This window comes from Danio aesculapii, chromosome 8 (genome assembly GCF_903798145.1).
Source record: "Danio aesculapii chromosome 8, fDanAes4.1, whole genome shotgun sequence".
NCBI classification, from domain to species: domain Eukaryota; kingdom Metazoa; phylum Chordata; class Actinopteri; order Cypriniformes; family Danionidae; genus Danio; species Danio aesculapii.
The window spans coordinates 41,185,615-41,205,982 of record NC_079442.1 but is presented as its reverse complement, the minus strand read 5'-3'; the positions used below and the strand labels follow the sequence as shown (position 1 = coordinate 41,205,982).

The 20,368-nt window shown below is 35.8% G+C and overlaps 1 protein-coding gene across 3 annotated transcripts in view; it reads right to left on the bottom strand.

Annotated features, from left to right (window-relative positions):
• Positions 1 to 217: 217 nt before the first annotated feature.
• Positions 218 to 20,368, bottom strand: part of dab2ipa (DAB2 interacting protein a) — a 217,478-nt gene continuing 197,327 nt past the window's right edge. For all 3 annotated transcript variants that reach the window (XM_056463984.1, XM_056463982.1, XM_056463983.1), the window contains exons 13-16: positions 15,886 to 16,038; positions 11,319 to 11,521; positions 9,116 to 9,203; positions 218 to 7,941 (exon numbers count right to left, since the gene is read on the bottom strand). In XM_056463984.1, coding sequence (XP_056319959.1) covers positions 7,774 to 7,941; positions 9,116 to 9,203; positions 11,319 to 11,521; positions 15,886 to 16,038 — 612 coding nt within the window. In that variant the 3' untranslated portion in view covers positions 218 to 7,773. The remainder of the gene's footprint in view (positions 7,942 to 9,115; positions 9,204 to 11,318; positions 11,522 to 15,885; positions 16,039 to 20,368) is intronic.

Here is a 20,368-nt window from a genome sequence, read left to right as displayed (position 1 = left end):
TTGAATTAACCAGAGGCAATTCATAACATAATGTTAAAACAGCTCTCATAACATTATTTTTCAACATGTGGCTCTTTTTGGATTCTCCGAAGCTTAAGTAATTAAAACGGTAAAACAGGAAATACATTAGGACCATTGTTTTTGTTTACATCCCTCAAAATGGTCTATAACAAATGATCCTATGGTTTTAGGAAAGACCGTACAGGTGACACTCATGGACAAATATTTTGCTTTTATTTTGAATGGCACTCATTGAAGTGCACCCATCTTGACAATGGCGTTCTACATGGATATATACATTCTGTCCATAGCATTTACTTAACTTTACACAGGTGAAACAATATAGCTTTTTTTCTCAACAACAGTATTTTTCTTGGACTGTACAGTAAACTAACAAAGTCAGAACCTTAAAATAGCTAAATAAAACTGTCATAATTCTAGAGGCAATTGTACATAAATTGCACAGAACAATTATTATTCCAACACAAATGACTTATATATTGGTGCCTTCTGTTTGTGTATGTACACGTGGCAAAACTGTCAGCGTAGCTCTGAAAGATACATACAAAAGATGAAGAGGTAAAGCAGAAAACATGGAGAATTTACTTATATACTGTATATAATCATGCCAAAGAGGGAAAAAAGTCATCTTCCTTTAAACCAAGTACTAAACAGCAGCCCTTTGACTTTCAGTTAATGTATTAATAGAGGAAAAACATTTTTAAAGTGTATTAATGTGCCCAACTATTGCCTTCAGAAGTGTGACAGGTACTCCAGACATGTTTCATTAGCTTGTTTACGCTGTAACTCAATAAATTAGTACAAACTTGCGGCCACATTAGTGTCATTTCTACAGAAAAAGAAAGGTCAACAGTTTAATGAAGTTGATTTTTCTCAGTCAAAACCCGAATCCATGGCAATATTTGTGCCGTGAAATAATTCACCTGCAAACAAAATGTCTTACTGCATGGATTCCTATTGCAATGAATAAATTCTGCCCCAAAACATTCACTGAAAACACATCTTGAGACACAACTTGTGTGTAATTGCTAGCCTCTGCAACAGCGATAACAATGAATGTTTTCAAACAGGTTTCCTGAATCCCATTGGCTATATAAACAGATAATCCCCCCTACAACCTAAATCCATTGGTTGATATTTTAAACACAAAAAAACACACTTCAACTTTTAAAGTCCATAGATATATGCACTAGATATCGCACACTAGATATCGCCCTGAGCATGCGTCAATAGGGCCGCCACATTTGTACAGTGCTCCCAGGACAAATGTCATTGAACCGCATTTACAGTAGTCATGACCAAAGTCAATGTGCAAACTTTTGCGCTGTGTACGAGTGTAGTAATGAGCAAACAAAGAAAACAAAGAATAAAAGCAGAACATCTCATCTGTAAGATTTCGTTTCTTATGATTTTGTATATTACGAACTTTTGTGCTGAACAAGTAACGTTATTGATGAGGCAAAGTAGCATCAACTTGCACTAAATTCTAGGCTTATGCTCGTTTTGTTGAATAAAATCAGCAAACAATGTAAATTAAACATGACAACAAGACAATACGGTGCCAGAAACTTGTATTGTTGTCAGCCAAGGGAACGAACGTTAGTTTTTTAAGTAACTTATAAGGGTGCCTGATAACAAAACAGTGTCTGCGCCTCAATGTGCTTACTGTTCACTTTAAATTATTGAACATTACAAGTGTTATACCATCTAGATCATAAAGGTGGAAGTGCACATTGAAACGCAGGGATATTTGTTGATGGTTCATAATGGAGATTAGTTCACAAACAGGACAAGGATTAGATCAAATTTAAAAGGGAGGGAGATAATACATTTCCATGCACACAATGCCCGTGTCGTCACTTATCCATTGATGTAGAAAAGGGATGTAAAATTATAATTTTACAAGAAATACCACCGAGGAACTCCCGATCATAGATATATCGTCACCTTAGAATTATAAGGTTCTATCTGGGATTTTTGTCAAAATTGAGTTATTGACATATTCTTATTAAATGTTAAACATCTTATTTACATTATAGGATTTTTTTTATAAGTTGTCCACATTTTAACACTTTTTATTTAAAAAACAAATGTTACACACATACTGTGTTCTATGGAATGCAAAAACTTTGAAGCTCAATATCTCAAAATCATTCAGAACGCAGATAGAACCTTATAATTCCAAGGTGACGATATGTTTACATATCTATGACTCCGGATGGCCAGTCCTCCACTACACCTTGGTCCCACATTCATTTCCAAGGAGCGCTACAATGTACAAAAATGGCGGATATATTGACGCATTCCTTCTAATAGACAAACAACAGCGTAGACAACATCTAATGTAAATATCTATGGTTAAAGTCAACATGAAATCAAAGCTATCAGTCCTTATTTTTATGGAATAGTGACAATATTTAGTCTATAATAAGTTGCAATCACTCATGATATTCTTGAGTAAACAATACTCTAGTTTGTGTGATTTTATTTAACTTCATATTAGGGCTGCACAATATTGGAAAAATCTGATATTGTGATATTTTACTTTTCTGCGATAAATATTGCGATATGAATATTCCAGAGGATGGCTTAAATAGCTCTATTTGATGGTTTTCTGGGGAGTCTAACAGTATTCAGGTACAGAAATTTAATATATAATTACAATGCAAAAAAACGCTTTTCTTACTTTGTTTTGCCTTGTTTCTTGTGCAAATATATAAAAAAATCTTAGGTTTTTTGCTTGTTTTAATGAAATTATCTGCCAGTGGGGTAAGTGAAATAATCTTGTTTTTGCTTTGGTATGTATATATTTGGACTAGAAACAAGACAAAAATTAAAAGTAAAATGTTTTTTACATATATCATATAAATTCCATATAAATATAGTGCTAAATACAATTCTGTAGCTCCTGGTGAATTATAATTTAGACCGGACATTGCATATCTTTGCGATGTGACTATTGTGAATGTGCACATTGCGGTATCGATGCTGAAACGATATATTCTGCAGCCCTACTCTTAAAAATAATTCTCTTTAACAAACAGAAAGCCACATTAATATTTTTTGCCTTCATAACTTGAATTATATAGGGTTACTCTGTATTTTACGCTTCATTAGAGCTGGGCCAATAAACGATATTCAATCGAATAGTGATAAAATTTGTCAATAACAATGATAGGCTCTAGACTTTTTTACTCTGTATTGATCTAAGATAATCACACAGCAAAAACATGAGCAACAATGGGAATCTAAAAATATTAGATATTTCAAAAGATAAGTTATTATCAAAAGATATTTGATATATTTTGCCACCAGAAAATTTATTGTCTGAAAATATTTTATGTCATAACCCTCTAATTTTTGTGGCTTCAGTCATTGTTGTACTCTTTTAAACTGGGAAACGTTAACAACTTATATCGAAATATATATCATTGTCGTTCAATATGGAAAACAATTATTGAGATTGCATTTTTGCCATATCACCCAGCCCTAGACTAATTCAAGCAATGAATAATTTAAACTGTACAGCTCACACAGTATTGATATTGACAACATTTATGCTATTATTATAGATGATCAATATCCCACACCCTATTGTTTGAGAACTCATTTCACTTAGCTAATTTCCGTAATAGAGAAGAAAAAGCAACTAATACAACTTTCATTTCAGGTTGACTTTTGATTTTAATGCTTGACACATTCGCCGTCCAAACTTCATCTCAATTCTGGGGTTGCGACAAATATAGTCGAATAAATAAATTAGCTGAACATAACTTAAAATATATATTAAAAGAAACCAACTCCAAACGATAATCAAACAGAGCATACTTTCTCTCAAAATTAAAGTAGTTAAAAAATCAGAGAGTATTCAGAGAAATTAAGACATTCTATGTGAAGTGCCAAAATGTAACTCTCAAAAACAAAACAGATGTGAATATTTCAACATAAAGAAACTCTGACAGTCTTCTGGTGAACCTGATTTGAATAAAGTTGAGTGAAGCTAAATCAGGCTTGTCTGATACTGGAGCAAACCTTCATAGGCTCTTTATGCAGAGCTGATGCAACTATTGCCATGCTGCATTCACTCGCGGTTCGTTTGATGCTTTTGAAGAGCACAAAACATCACAACCTTTAAGCAAAAAAAAAATCAGCCACATACCCTTCACACATCATCTGTCATCCAATCCAAGTGCCGAATGCTATATGCTTTGTACTTGCTGCTCTGAATAGCCTTTATAACAAGTCCACAGAAGCAGGTTTTGGTTAAAGGGTCCATTCTAATGCTATAGAAAGTGCATAGAGTGGAAGAAAAGACATCGTAGGAGGACAGACATTGATTGTACTGAAGGTATCGTGTTGGGTATGGAGTCTAATACTGGCCACAGCAAGCGGTATGAGGATTGTTTGTATCCACAGCATTGATTGTGAGCATTTGCGGAGGGTTAAAGTGTGTGTCGTTGTCTTTGCTCTGTCTAGAAGCAGCACCTGAATGTACAATCAGCTTATGTTGTTCTTCTTCTACATAAAGTACAGCAGACCTCAGCACGGGAAATACACACTGTACGAAAAAAACAAAGGAAAGAAAATCTCTTTTCTCCGAAAAGCCCATAAAAAACTATATACATTAATAAGGAACGCGCCTTATTTATAGACTAAAATGTTATGCACATACAAAAAAAGTATGCAACCAAATGCAATGTTTCTCTTACAAAAAAAGCCAGCTCTTTGTGCTACTGCCGTCCTGGAGTGACGCAAGCGACAAAAAAAGGGTGATGAAATGTACAATAAAAAAAGCTGAAAATAGTGTTTTATCAAATCATTACATACATGAGCAGAACTATCATGCGGAGTCCAATCAAAAGGCTTATATGCCCAGTTCAAATCTACGGATGATGCAGAATTTAGGGTGTGTTCACACTTGGCACGCTTGGGGTCTATTAAAAGACTCTTTGAGTATGATTGAATGGTGACATCGGAACCAAACAAGCGGACTGAAAACATTTTAAAGGTCTTGTTTCACTTCAAAACAAACTCTGATGGGATTCGACTGAAGCTTGAATACAACACAGACCAAAGGCGAAGCAACGGCAACCTGATTTCACCAAGTAGGACCTGTTCCTGGATTAACATCTATGTTGATCCTGGAACAACATTCCAATCAGCCAATCAGAATTAAGGGATACAGCTTATGTCAAGTTTAAGCTTACAATTAGGCACATCTATATGATTGTTATCCAACTGTTATTCCCCTCTGATTTTGGGAATAGTTTAGTTATGGTTAGTTTTAGGGGTAGGGAATAGGTGAGAATTACATTTTCGAACAAAATAAGATGTTTCAAGATTAACATAGATGATAATCCAGGATCGCATCGTACTTGACAAAATAATGACGTGCGGCTAAACAAACCAAAAGAAGAATGTGATGTCACAAGATCCAAATAAAGGATGTACTGTACAAGCATACCTGTTTTTTTCTAATCAATGGAGCTGTAATGCCTATGTCAATACAGGCATTAGAGACATATACTGTATTCCTGCAGCAAATATTTGAAAATATATGTGTGTGAGATGGAGGAATTCATTGTGCTGTTTTGACCACTGTGTGCATTTCTTAAGCTTTTCTTGAGTTCTCAACTCAAACCCAAAACATCCTGTAAGTTTCAAAACTTAAAACTTTCTGGTTAGTCTAATGCCGAGTTCAGACTGCACGATTTTTAAAGTAGTCAAGTCACTAAAGTTTCACACTGTTTTCTGTCGCTGCTGCGTTTACAGGGGGTTTCACACTGCATGACTTTACAATAGGAAAATCGCCGACAACTTTGTCTTGGTCCGCAAACTACGTCTCACAACCACACACACGCAAGAAGTGACATGGAAACAACTCGATGTCACGTAGTATATATTTTGTAATAAACTACATAGTGAGAAAGAAGCCTTTAGTGGGGTAGACAATGTACTTATTTTGCTCACCTGGCTTTTGAAGGGAATTTCTCTTTAACCTTTTTCTGCTTAGACCCGGTTGTGGTATTGCTCAGATGACACGTCAAACAGACACGGGTGCTCCTGCCACATTTGGACTAGTTTTTCCTTCACCTCTTGGGTCAAAATAAACCAAAAAGAAGCCCTTGTAACTTCTCCCCAACCTCCCGCTGGCCTGCAGATACCCATACTAGTGGATGCTGCTCCCGCATTGGATGTAGGTAATCACCGATGTTATTTTCAATTAGAACACATTTCGCACGGCATAATTTTGAATCTGCGACAACTCCAGATATTTAGCATGCCAAATATCTGACGGGTGTCGGCAACTCACCAGCAATTCTCTCAGATGGCGTCTTTGATAGTTCACACTGTGATTGTTACTCACGTGAACGAGCACCGATTTGCCTGTGATTTCAGGCATTTGTCTGCGATTTCTCAAAACCTGTCGGCGAGTCAAAATCATGCAGTCTGAACTTGGCATACAACAGTTTATACTGAAGCGGGTCTGCTAAAATAACAGGTTGTGTAACAGTGTAGCTTAACTCCGCCTCCACAGAAGATAATCAACACGTACTTCTACATCGCTGCCTGTTTAGCTCCGCCCACGATTCACACTGTAGAATTAAACAACCAACCGATAAAGATGCTCAGAAGACAATAAGATGCTCTGCCTTCTGTGTCCAACATTAGGGAAGAGTGGGTGAATCGTATTATTATTCAAGTTCCAGATCACCTCTTTAATGGTCCCATGAAATGCAAATAAAGTTTTAGATGTTAGCATCAGTATTGTTAGTTTTTAGGACATCTATAAGCTAGTGTGCACCTGAACAGTGATGAAATTCGTTTTTAGAACATATAAAACTGATTTATTCACGTCACCTGATATTTCAGTTTCTCATCAAATCATGACCAATCAAATGCTCTCTAGTATCTGACATGCCCTGCCCTCTTCAAGACGCTTCTCATTTAATTGCGCTCAACTACTCTCACTGGCAGAGTGGTGATAAAGCAAAACTACTGGCTGCTTTTTTTAAAGGGGAGGAGCTACACTATGACTTTATGTTTCGACATTAAATAAAAACGTACATTTCAAAGCACTCCACAGGACCTTTACGAACTTTCTTTGCCAATCTGTTTAGAGACAAGGCACAATTTGACGATGGATTTTCAGTAAGACTCAAAGTATGATGTTGTTGTGCCAACTATATTGGATTTGACAGTAATGTCGCACGACATAAGTGTAACTGTTTTAAATACGCTCCCTATTGCTTTGAATTATTACAGATCAATTGATATTGTACTCAATATCTATGCATTTTTAACCAAAATCTATTTATGAAAAAATGTATGAAGGGTGTGATCTAAAATGTTCTAATGAGAAAACCAAAAAGTAGTTCATGACCCCTTTAAAATGAGTGTGAATACAAACATAAAACCCTTTTCTGTTTTAATCTGGACCAAACTGCAAGTGTGAACACACCCCTAGTCACGGCTTGTGACAAGGGCTACGAAAGAAGCATCATGGGAGTATTTCATTAGACATCCGTCAGGCTAATCATCTAAAAGACACAATAGCCTATATACACTGAGTGAAAAATCAACCATGTGATATTGTGCAACTCTAAAACGACACACCGAATTATTTCGGACTCGGTACTGAGTCAGATTAACAACGCCAGAGTGCCGTTTCATTTTCTTCCTTCCATATTGTGAGAGTTACCCATAGCCCTTGTCCGTCACTAGACCCGTAGGCCCGTGTTTGTGTCCACGCTAGCAGTTGCTGCTATTCCGGAACTCTCCGTTTTCCGTGATCTGAAGCTTGGTGGGGTTTGTCGGAGAGATGCCGTTTCTGGTTTGCATGCTGTAACGATCCTTCAGCTGAGACAGAGCGCTCATTAACCGGGCGTTGGCGGCGTCCAGGGATGCGATTCTCTTCTCCTGTTGGGAATTGACCATTAATGGAGGTCAGATAGGAGAAGGTGATTAACAGTGCATGATATTTAATGTTTAATTAAAGTCTTTCTGCTTTGCAATGGACACGAGGTGACTGGCTCGGAATCATTACAGATTAATTACACCGTCTACAACCCATAAGATGAATTCACAGAGTTGGAATTAAAATTCACACGGTGATGGCTTTGTCTTAATAAAATAAATCTATGATGTTAAGAAAGTCTTTAATGATTTGGATGAGTGCTAAAGCAAATCCACATTGGGTGGTTTTTATGCTCATCAAACTGTTTACGAGAGCATTGATTGTCCCCGGAGGACACTGGCAATCATCATTAAACTTTCAAATGCATTAACACCATTAAGCCGCTCACAACATGCTGAAATATAAACTCAACACAAGAGGGCGCTGTGACCTTGCTAACTATTCACACAGACATCCAAGATTGTTAGATGAATAGCTGCTTGTTTCTTATTTAATAGAAAACTGTCCATTAAATTAAATTATCTGCAAAACAACTTCAGTAAATAGAGAGCATTGATTTCTTAGTGTTTAGTATGCGCCAGTATTGCATTAATGACAGCAGCACTCAAGTCGGATTTGAGAATGATCCAAAAGGCCTGTAGAATTGATATTTTTTGCTGCAAACCAACATAATGAATGTTACAAATCTGATTAATAACCTATAAATAATGTATCTGATTTGTAACATACACTATCAGAAATAAAGGTACGCGAGCTGTCACTGGGGTGGTACCTTTTCAAAAGGTACACATTTGGTACCTCTTTGGTACACATATTGGTACCTCAAAAGTATATGTAAGTACCTAAAAATTTTAAAAGGAACACTTTTGTACTTTTTAGGTACTAATATTTACCCTTAAGGTATTAATATGGACCCTTTAGGTATAAATGTGTACCTTTTGAAAAGGTACCACCCCAGTGATAGCTCGTGTACCTTTATTTCTGATCGTGTACACAGAGTATAACATATTCTGTAATAAATTAATTAATTTTATTCATATTTAAATGTATACATTTATTTTTTAAATTAATACTTTTATTAAATTTATATTTATTTATTTAAAAAATCTTTTATTATAAAGCACAGATTTTTAAGAAATGTAATTTCTAAATATATACACAGGATTTTGGATTCACCTGGGCTTCAATGATTTTCTGTTTAGAGTCTACGATGGCCTGCATGTCTGAGTGATCTTTCTTCAGTTCCTCTTCAACTGACATCAACCTGAAACACAAAATAGACAAACATCATGCTTCAGAAGCTACTTGAGCTGGATATTACATAATACATAATACTAACAAAAACTCGTAGAAAATGTACTATTATAATTTAATTTAGGGTTGGGCGGTTTGGTCTAAAATAAAAATCTCGCTTAATTAAACATTATAACTCGATTACGATTAATGAACGGTTATTTTATTTATTTATTTGACATTTTTTTGCCCTTATAGTTCACTGAATGTTTTGTACAGTAAATAAGCTCACATATTACAAGAGATTTTTGAATGATGGGTGCATTACTTGATTTAAAAATAATTGAAGGAAACACACTATCTACTTTCTATGATTATTTATTGAACATCAATGTTAAACAACTGAAATTAAAGCACACATTGCCTAAATAACTAGCACTTTTGGAAACAAAATAAATGTTTTTCTATGTTTTTCATATTAGTAGAAAGTAGAAAATAAGCAGTATCTCTTCTAAATAAAATAACTCTTGTATATCCGGTAAATAATATTAAAGCATTTCTTTCATCTTCTGTGAACAAACATTTTAATGTAAATGATAATTTTATTTTAATGGAAAACATGCCGTCTCAAGGCATCTCTGGTGCAGCTTATAATCATTGTCAGTAGTACAAAGTTCGGGGAATGAGTCAGATGTGGCTGCAAAGTGGCCCCAGAAGTAGAAATCAGCCTACGCCTTTAACAGAGTTGGGTCATGCCACTCCACATGCGGTAGAGAAAGTAATTGAAAACATTGTCCTGGAAAAAATGGATAGATTACAGGTTCTGAATGTTTGTACATTTGTAAAGTTCCTCTTGCACCCTTGTAATCTCACCTCTCATGGCTAAATTGTGTTAGCAATCTTGTACCATCTCTTAGAAGACAAAACCTGTAATATTATTAATATTAAATGTGTAGCACTGCCAAACAATGTCTGTCAATCTGTAAATCACCAGTTTGAACATACAGCCTATCAATTTGCAAAAGGATCTTCAAACTCTCCTGCTTCCCCTTCAAAAACAACACATACATATAATACACTTTATTGAACATGTACACATAGACATCACCTATATACTACATAACTGCAGATTAACTATGTTTATATATAATAACTGTATAACTATAATACACTATAACTATAAAACTATAATAACTATATATAATAAAAAAACATTAACTGTTAAAAGCTATAAGTAGGCCCACACGGAATCTGTGCATGCAGATTTCCGCAGATTTTCAGCCCAGCATTAAGTCTTTTTATTTACTTGTGTAAAAGGGTGTAAATTTCTATTTATTCAGTTTATAAATAAATTTCACTAATATTATTGTGATACAATAACAGCAATATTAAAATGTTTATGATTTATTTACAATGCCATTTGTAAAGTAATATTTTCTGTCTTTTAGTAGATATATTTAGTGGATCTAATTAGATTTGCATTATAAACATTAAATAAAAGTTAAAAAGCTATTTTTTAAATTTAATATATTAAGTGTTTAGTTATGATACTCCTAAAATCATTCCTCATAAATCCGCCGATTTTTGAAAAATTCTCCACAGACGTAGCAAAAAATGTCTGCAGAATCTGTCTGGCCCTAGCTATTAATGTATTCGATTCAATTCAATTCACCTTTATTTGTATAGCACTTTTACAATGCAGATTGTGTCAAAGCAGCTTCATATAGAAGATCATAGTAAATTAAAACAGTGTAGTTCATTTTTCAAAGTTTAAGTTCAGTTCAGTTCAGCTCTGTTCAGTGTGGTTTAATAATCACTACTGAGAGTTCAAACACTGAGGAGCAATCCATCGATGTGCAGGTCTACAGATCCTGAACCATGCAAGCTAGTGGCGACAGCGGCGAAAAAAAAACTTCACCAATTGGCGAAAGTGAAGAAAAAAACCTCGAGAGAACCAGGCTCAGATGAGCACGATCATTTCTCCACTGGCCAAACGAATGTAGTTACTATTTAATAATTAAAGTTATGGTAACTAATAACCTTAATTTTTCAGAATTTAATTGTAATGCAATAATAGGAACCCTTTTGTAAAGCTGCTTTGATAGAACAATTATTGTTGAATTGAATTTTCACTACAGATGTTTACCTGGTGATGATGCTCTTCATTTGCAGCTCTTTGTCATCCTGTTGTTTGCGTAGTCTCTCCTCTGTGTCCTCCAGCCGGGCCTGGTACTCCAGGAGCATCTTCTGCGTTTGGTCATCCTGACTCTTCATGCGAGATTCATACTCCTCCAGCTTCTTGGCAGAAATACGCAGCTTCTCCTGCAGGACGGCTATCTCCTGCTGATACTGAAGAAGGAAAGGAGAGAATGAAGAAGTCTAATAGCGGGATTACAGGGGCAACAAAAGCTGTGTACGGAGAGACTTGAGCGATGTGTACGGCTGTGGTTTGAAATGCATTTTACATGAATACAGCCTGCTAATCATCTCGTATCTGTCTGCTAAGCCTGAAAAATCCAGGAAAGCTGTATGAAGTATATCTAGCAGGTGCTAGCGAATGCTTCAAAGATTAATTTTTCATGCACTTTGGGGCAATCTTGTAGCTCAGACAGTAAAGCACGGTGCTCACAATGCCGGTTTCTCTAACAGTGATGTACCAAATTGAAACCAGTGCAAGGTCTGTCTACATGCATGGAATTTAGTTTACTAATATTTTTACTTAAAAAATGCATTTACAAGGGCATTTACATTTTCAAGACACCCTGGACTACTTTTTTTTCAATGTTAACAGATTTGTGTGTATTGAGCATCAGATAAGATAACGTTAGCACCTGTCAGCTTTAATTGTGGGCAAAACTGGATAATTTCGAGCTTTTGTCAGCTAATTTCATCTTTTGGGTTTAAAATAATTATTGGGGACAGGATCAAAATCAGTGACATAGTGTGAATCTGCTAGTGGAGTGATGATAAAAGCTATGCAATTAGACTGTATCTTTGTAAGGTATATGTGGGAAATATATACGTGGGAAAAATGGCAAAAATGGCAATCAGTGGGCAAGGGGAGATAGATATACCCAAAAAAACAGATATAGTTTTAAAAATAGTGTTTTAAAAGCAGTTAAGCTTTATACAAGACTGAAACACATGTGCATGAGTGGCTGGGGTGGAATTACAGTGATTACAAGCAGGATTATATTATTTATTTATTTATTTAGGCCTACTTAAATTTATGTATGTTTGTACTTTCATTTTAGTTGTCTTTAATTTCTTTAATTCTACTTTCCAAAATGAATCCTCGTTACAAGTTTACAATGAAAAAAAAGTTAGTTGACAATTTTTTATGATTAATTAAGGAATTATAATGCTTTGTTTTATTGTTTCATGTTCTTTTACTAGTGGAGTATTTACAGCTACTGAATAGTTCCCGTCCCTTTGTGCCCCCTGGCGGCATAGTCACAAACTGCGGTCAAACCTAAAAACACGTTCTTACTCCTTTATGCTGTGTTCACACTAGTGCAAGTGATTTACATGTTAAGTCAATGCAAAGACGCGAATAGACCGTTTTGCGTGTCTGACGCGCTTAACGCGTGAAACGCTTGAGTTTGAAAATTTGAACTCCAGCGGACATTCCAGCATTAACCAATCAGGAGCTTGCTCTCGTAGGGGCGTGATTATGACGTAGCGCCTGTTGTTGGTGTCCCGGGGGAAAATCCTCCTGCCTACACCGACAACAGTACATGAAACTGGGCTTGGCTCAGTCAGAAGCACCGGTGAAAGCTTCCATCATCCAGGTTAAGTTTCTGGAGGAGTTTATGAGCTCACAGAGCTGGGTGCACCTCTGAAAGGATCTAGTGCTCTCAGACACTGCTCCAAATGAATCAACGCTGTTTTTCAGCCTCCATAAAGCACATAAACACAGTTATTTTCTCAATAAAATCCATGTTTGCCATTTAGCAACGAAGCTACAGGCACTGGGCAGACAGAAGCCCTGCCGTGATGCGAATCCGGGTCTGTTCTGAAGTGAATTTCACACGTGAATGAAGCGGATTTTCACACGCAAATGAAGCAAATTTTCACGAGCCAATGAAGCGGGTAAACTCAAATGTTAACACGTCTATTTACACATGATTTATCCGTGCGTTCCGCATCTGGTGTGAACACAGCATTAGAGCGGCGGCGGTACAAAGCATGGCGGTAATGCTCATTTTTAAGTGTCACCCACTGTATATGCTGAAAGTGCTTTGAGAGCTTTAGGTTTGTCCAGTGTACACGATGTACAATTTTGCACTGCAGAAGTCCATGTCTTGCACAGACAGAGGACTTGTGAATTTTGCAAAAGACTGATTCCCAGCCCTCATCTGAAATTGTAATTCCCAGATCGTCTTCCCACACAGATTTTATTTGGGAATGAGATGTATAATTTTATAGTAGAATGATGATATAATCCCTTTCCAAATTGTGAGCCTCTCCAGTAAATTATCTAATGAGGAGCTAGGAGGCGATGCCGGAAACTGAGGGAACATTTTACACACCAAATCGAGAATTTGGAGATAATGGAAAATGGCTGTTGTTTGGAATATTAAACTTTTCACATACCTGCTGAAATGAAGAGAAAATTCCCTTATAGTACAAGTCATTTACTTCCTTAACACCTTTAGTATGCCAGGACGCAAATGATTTATCAATTATTGATGGGACTAAAACCTGGATTAGAATGAATGGGAGGTTTTAGAGATATGGTTTGCCAACCAAAATGGCGTCTAATTTGTTTTCAAATTTTAAGTGTGGATCTTACCAGCAAATAAATATTTTGTGAATTTGTCATAAGGGAAGGAAAGAAGAGCATAAACTAAGGCTGCTAGGGAAGAGGGCAAGCATGAGGTAGACTCTATGGCTATCCATTATAAAGCATCAGCCCCAAGATCTTCGTAAAGCCAGTAAAGTATACAACAAGTATTTGAAGCCTAGTAATAACATTAAAAACTAGGTAAAGACATTCCACCCATAGACTTAGGATTCGATTAATTTTAGATTAATTGCTCAGCCCTATATTTTAATACATATTTTTACTGTATTGTTGTTTTAGGCTATACGGAAACTAAGAGAGTGCAGAAATATTTTATGAATCTCACTCTGAAAAGAAGAAAACTTTTTTAGAGAATTTTTTCTTCCTCCATCTTGAGATGGAGTCCTGGAGATACAGATACAGAAACTGACTCCTTTATGAATATGACAAGACTTAACATAATAAGCCTGGCTTTACAAACAACAGTATTAACAGTAAACTCTGTTCTCTTTAGAGGATACCATGAACCACTACAGCATCACTTACATTAACATCTTGCAGCAGCACAGATGCAGCAAGGTTTATCTGAGAAGGGTTGAGTGTGTGGATGTACGTGTTCGGCACACTCCAGCGGTTCATTATTCATTAAAGAGACGACAGACGAGCCTGAGCCAGCCACTGCAGTGCAGTGATGTGAACCTGTCTGCCTAAATTACAGCACTACAGAGATCAAAAGTCAACTTTATCTAAAGTCCTTTTGAATTTCACTTCTACTTTCCGAACAACATCAAGCTGTCTGAGGTCTGACACTCAAGAGTCCTCGTTTCAGTTTAAGACATGATGCCATGACTAAGCATCAAGATCAGAGCTTAAAATTTCCACACGTCTGAGTGCTAGAACAGGGGGGAAAATCTGGATGATTCCTTTTTTTCTTTAGTTTAGACCAGAGATGCCCAAACTAGGGCCCGCGGGTCAAAGTTGGCCCATGGTAACCTTTGATTTGTCCCACCATCTCATCTGAGAAGATAGGAAGAATGATGGGGATGCTTTAGAGATTGTTTATGTTTCTATTGCAATAAGTTTTCCTTTAAAAAGTTATACTGCATTAGTTAATACCATTTTAAAGTGATGTTTTCTATTTACTGTGACCTTTTATGTGAAGCTGCTTTGACACAATCTACATTGTATAAGCGCTATACAAATAAAGGTGAATTGAATTGAATTGAATATTTATTTTGAAATTTTATTAAACAAATTAGAAAATTACCCATGGGAACTTTAATGTAATATAGTTTGGTGTATTGACCTTCGGCCCATGGCTCTCAATGATATTTGTGCTGCGTCCCAATTCGTATACTATCCATCCTAAATAGTATTTAAAAAATAGAATTAGTATGTCAATATGTAATGTATATTAGTATATTTGGCACATACTAATTCTATTTTCAAATACTATTTACGATGAATCGTATGCGAATTGGGACGCAGCACAAATGTCAACATTTGTGCACCACATTACAACATTAAATTAGTGCAGATTATTGTACAATGTTTTATATTTATATTATAGTCATTTGACAAATAATATATTTTTAAGTAACACAATAGTTACTTTCCCTGGTAATTAGGTACTTCTATAATTATGTAACTCAATTACTATTTGTGAGAAGTAACTAGTAACTACAACTAATTACTCTTTTAAAGGAACATGCCCAACACTGTCAAAAATCAATCAAATTCAATCATTTCCACTAAAACTGAAAGTCCCTTATGTCATTTATAATAAATCATCACTGTCTGCTAACACTTCCTGTCTTGTGAGCCCATGGGAGGCTAGTTTTGAACACACAAACAGTACGCCTGCTGTATTTCAGCACATACTGCTGCTTTTGTGCAGTCGTACCGCAGGATGAGGTCTCATTATTACCTTTTCAGTGGGTGTGAGATCCTCCTTGTTTGGGAAGTCCTCCCGGTGTTTGGAATCTGGGTCAATTCCCTCCTGCTCCAAATATTGCACATTCATATTCAGCAGCCAAGCAGCTGTGCGGTCCAATGCATTGGGATTCACAGGAGATGGAGCCTAATAAAAGTTCATTTAAACACACACACACACACACACATGCACATCCATTATTGTCTTTTAATATGCCCACGCTAGCATCTGCAGCCCCATTTCTAAAAGAAAGGATAGAACATTTTGTAAATTGTAATAAAGTCAAGAATATGAGATTTTTTTTGTTCTGTTTAACTTTTATATAATTGACAAAAGTACAACGTACAACATTTTGATGGCTAGAACACTCCAAATACGTTTGGGACAGAGATATGTTCAACACAGTGTTACTAACAACTTTAAATTTAATCGCAATTCTTAATTGCTAGAGAATTGAGGATACCTTCTGTTAAAGTTTTACAAGCCCAATCTCAAATGATTTGAGCCTTGAGCTGCTCATCAGTCTGTTTCATCATGGGCCATATAGTTTCATCAAGTGTGATACCAATTGTTTAGGTATTTAATGCTCATTGAAGTCTGGATGAAAATTGATTCTGAAAACTAAATGTCATTTTTTTCCCTGTAGAAACTTAAACTGATCACCAGAATGACCCCATCACACATTTCCTTTGTGTTTTTTTAACCATCTAAGATTAGCTCTAGGCCATTACCACACTGAAGTGACATAGGGTGCGTCCCAAATTGCACACTTATGCACTTTTCTCCGCCATTTTGTAGTCTAAATAGTTAAGTAGTGCATTCACACTGAAAACTCTAAAAATAATATGCACTTTAATTACCCGGATGATGCACTTTTTCAACAGGTAAAAAGTAGTGTCTTATGTTGGACACTTCACGCACTCAGCGATCACTGCTTTGCTCACGTAGCGGAAGGGGCGGAACTATCGGGCGCTAATGTTGGATTACTTTATTTATTTTAGATTGTGAAAATAAATAATTGCAAAATTCTCCTATGAGAGTGATTATAGCGCCTCCCGATGTTGAATGCGGTTATACTCATGGCAGGTATTATTTGGTAGTTTGGTCATTTATTTAGATAATTTGGCAACCGTCAAACGTCATCAGGGAAATGGTTTGAAATTCCGCTTAGTAAAAAAACCATCAGTGTTCCATTTGGGACGACACTACATGCATATACTATGCTGTTGAGTTTGTAAGTACATAGTGCATAAGTGGATAGTGTATAGTGTGTCAGTTGGGACGAAGCTCCATACTGTTGATTTTTCCTTAAAAAAAAAGATTCAGGCTGCATTTCTTGATGCAGCGGCAGACTGTTCATTGACAGCTGTTTTGCTGAACCCATGTGTTTTTATTTAAAGGGTTTTTTTACCCCAAAATAAATAATCTGTTATTAATAACTCACCGTCATGTCATTTCATGATTTTTTAGATGAAATACAAAAAAATAAAATAAAAAAACAACATTAAAAAACCTTCATTTTTGTCTTCTTTTCCTCATCAGCAGTATGAGATGAGTCAGCAGTGCAACACAAAAGCATTTTATGTCCCATAGTAAATGCACACCCTTACCTAATGTAAAGTCATTTTAACAGGGTTTATTTTTACTGCACAAAGTGTTCTTGGAGCTGACTAAAGTCATATTATAGAGTTGAACCCCTGAAGGCGACGCGGTGGTGCAGTAGGTAGCACGTTCGCCTCACAGCAAGAAGAACGATGGTTTGAGCCTCGGCTGGGTCAGTTGGCGTTTCTGTGTGGAGTTTGCATGTTCTCCCCGCATTCGTGTGGGTTTCTTCCGGGTGCTACAGTTTCCCCCACAAGTCCAAATACATGTGGTATAGGTGAATTGGGCAGGCTAAATTGTCTGTAGTGTATGTGTGTGAATGCGTGTATGAGTTTTCTAGTGATGGGTTGCAGCTGGAAGGGCATCCGCTGCGTAAAAAAGATGTTGGATAAGTTGGTGGTTCATTCCGCTGTGGCAACCCCAGATTAATAAAGGGACTAAGCCGAAAAGAAAATGAATGAATGAACCACTAAAGTCACATGGAATGTTTTTAAACTTGAGCATAAACTTTGAGCAATTCAAGACTGTTGCTGTATAAGGATGAGAGACCTCTGGGGTTTCTACTAAAATATCTTAATTTTTATTGTGAAGATGTTCTTAGGGGATTAAAATGACAAGAGGGTAAGTAATTAATAACATAATTTTAATTTATTTAATAATTTTCATACCCTTTAACACAGCACTAGCATTGGCCAAAGGTTGAGATTTCTCTGGATTTTATGAATCTTTTCACAATATTACTGTACATATACATTAGTTGTCGAAAGACCTGATAACATATGACCCAGCTTTGTTTACAAGGATTGAGATGCACCTTTTATACCCCAATATGAACCTTACACATTTTACTAGTTTATCTGCTTATTATAGAATGTTTCAAAATGGATTAATGTGGATTTTCTGTAACCTTTACACTTATTTTTTGCCTGTTTGGAGTGTGTTGCCACCATAAAAAAGTTTATATTTAAAAAATACATTAAAGTTTGTCAGTAAAAACATTGGAAATCACATCTTTATACTTTTACTTTCAATTAAAAAAAGTTAAAGAGAATTAACAAATCCCAGATAGATGACTTCATTGCCTTTTACAAAACGTCCTATCCTTTTCCTTAATTGGGTTGGTAAACGAGACTGCTGCTATCAAACCTATAGTTTTCAATCAATCGTTCACAAAAACAGGCACAAACAAACAAGCGCCTTCAAACTTTTCAAGGTGAGAACAACGCTTGCTGGAAAATAAAAGATAGAAAAAAAAAAACGCTTGATCAATTTTTAATGAAGATTTATTCAGCAGACTTCAAAGGAACAGTTTGGACAATGCGAGGAGTCATTTAATCACTAGCGCAGAGCCCGCAATTAATTCTGCTTGTCTGCTCATTCCTTTCGCCTCTGACGGCAAGAGGGCTTTGTTTGCTCGTCTCAACCTAAGAGCCTTGTTTGATTGCAGCGATGCACCGAAAGACTCATTAACCCCCAAGAGATCTAAGTGCCAAGTTGTTTTAAGAATATCAGCCGAGTGCTAGCTAATTTAGTGGTTTCTAAATGAGCTCTGGGAATACACCAACTTATGGACCTAGTGAGACAGAAAGAATGTGATCGGCTTTAAAACACAATCCCAAATCTTGGAAAATGATCATATCTTGGAACTTGGAAAAGTGTTTTTTCTTAATTATAGCCATAATAACATTGATTAGGCAGTAATCATGAGCTTGCTTGCCCTGCATCCTCATTATGTCGTTTCTAGTGGCTTTCGGCCATTATTATTGTAAATCTATTGCATTTTATACCTGTAATAGAAACTACTTAAGAAATTGTTTCCAGTAGTTATTTTGTATTTTATGTCCCAAATTTTATTTTGCATGATATTGCTATCAAATTCAAAACATATACCCGGGAGATGTGTTGCTTTTGACCTATTACTTTTATGTATTGCTCCAGGACTAATTTCATATATTTATGAAAGAATAAAATGTTTAGTGCGGTGCATTTTTTTTTTTACATTATTAAGCATCTATAACTTTTTTTTGCTTTGATCATTATGAACACTAGATGATGGATAATAAAGCCCAAAGTGTCTTCTTTCCAAAGATACATGAACTGTGAATGTAGACCAAATTATTCAGCAACGGTTACTGTTTTAGTTTGGGAAAGTCATTTTTGAGAAAACGCCTCTGACGGTGAGGAAAAGTAGGACACTGATATAGTCTCAGAAAACTTTTTTACAGAAATCTTATTTTGTATGCTATCTTCATTAAATTTGAAATATAAACTCATGAGACACTTTGCTTTGTTTGTATATGAAAAAACAAATATTGAACCGACTACAATTTTCCTTTCTCATTACTTCATAATGTATAACTTTTTATATTTTTAAGCATGAAACTTTCTAGATGGACTCAAAGTGTCTTCTTTCAAATGATACCTAATTTTTGTTTGTAGCTCACTGGGGTCAAGAACTGTTACTATTTAAAGACAGGTAGGTGTAAATACCCAAAAGTGAGTACTGGCTAACAAGTTAAACCAAGGCTACAAGTGAACTAAAATGAGGGAACAAATTCTTGATTATACACATACTTTGTTTTCCAAAAAGCTTCTCAAAATAGTGTAGAAACGACAAAAGAGTGTAACCAAAAAGATTGATAACACCATCCTATTATGGCTACCAGTTGTATTATGTTCTAAGACAATATGTGGTTTTATACAAATAAAAATCATTTGGGTACATAGGGACTGAATAAAGTAAGTGAAACACAAAATCTGCATTAATCAACAACCAGGGTTTTGGTCAACTAAATGTTGATAATTTAAATTTGCACTAAAATTATATTTCCGATGAGTAAAATTAGATGTCATATATTATGACTAAAGTGGCTAA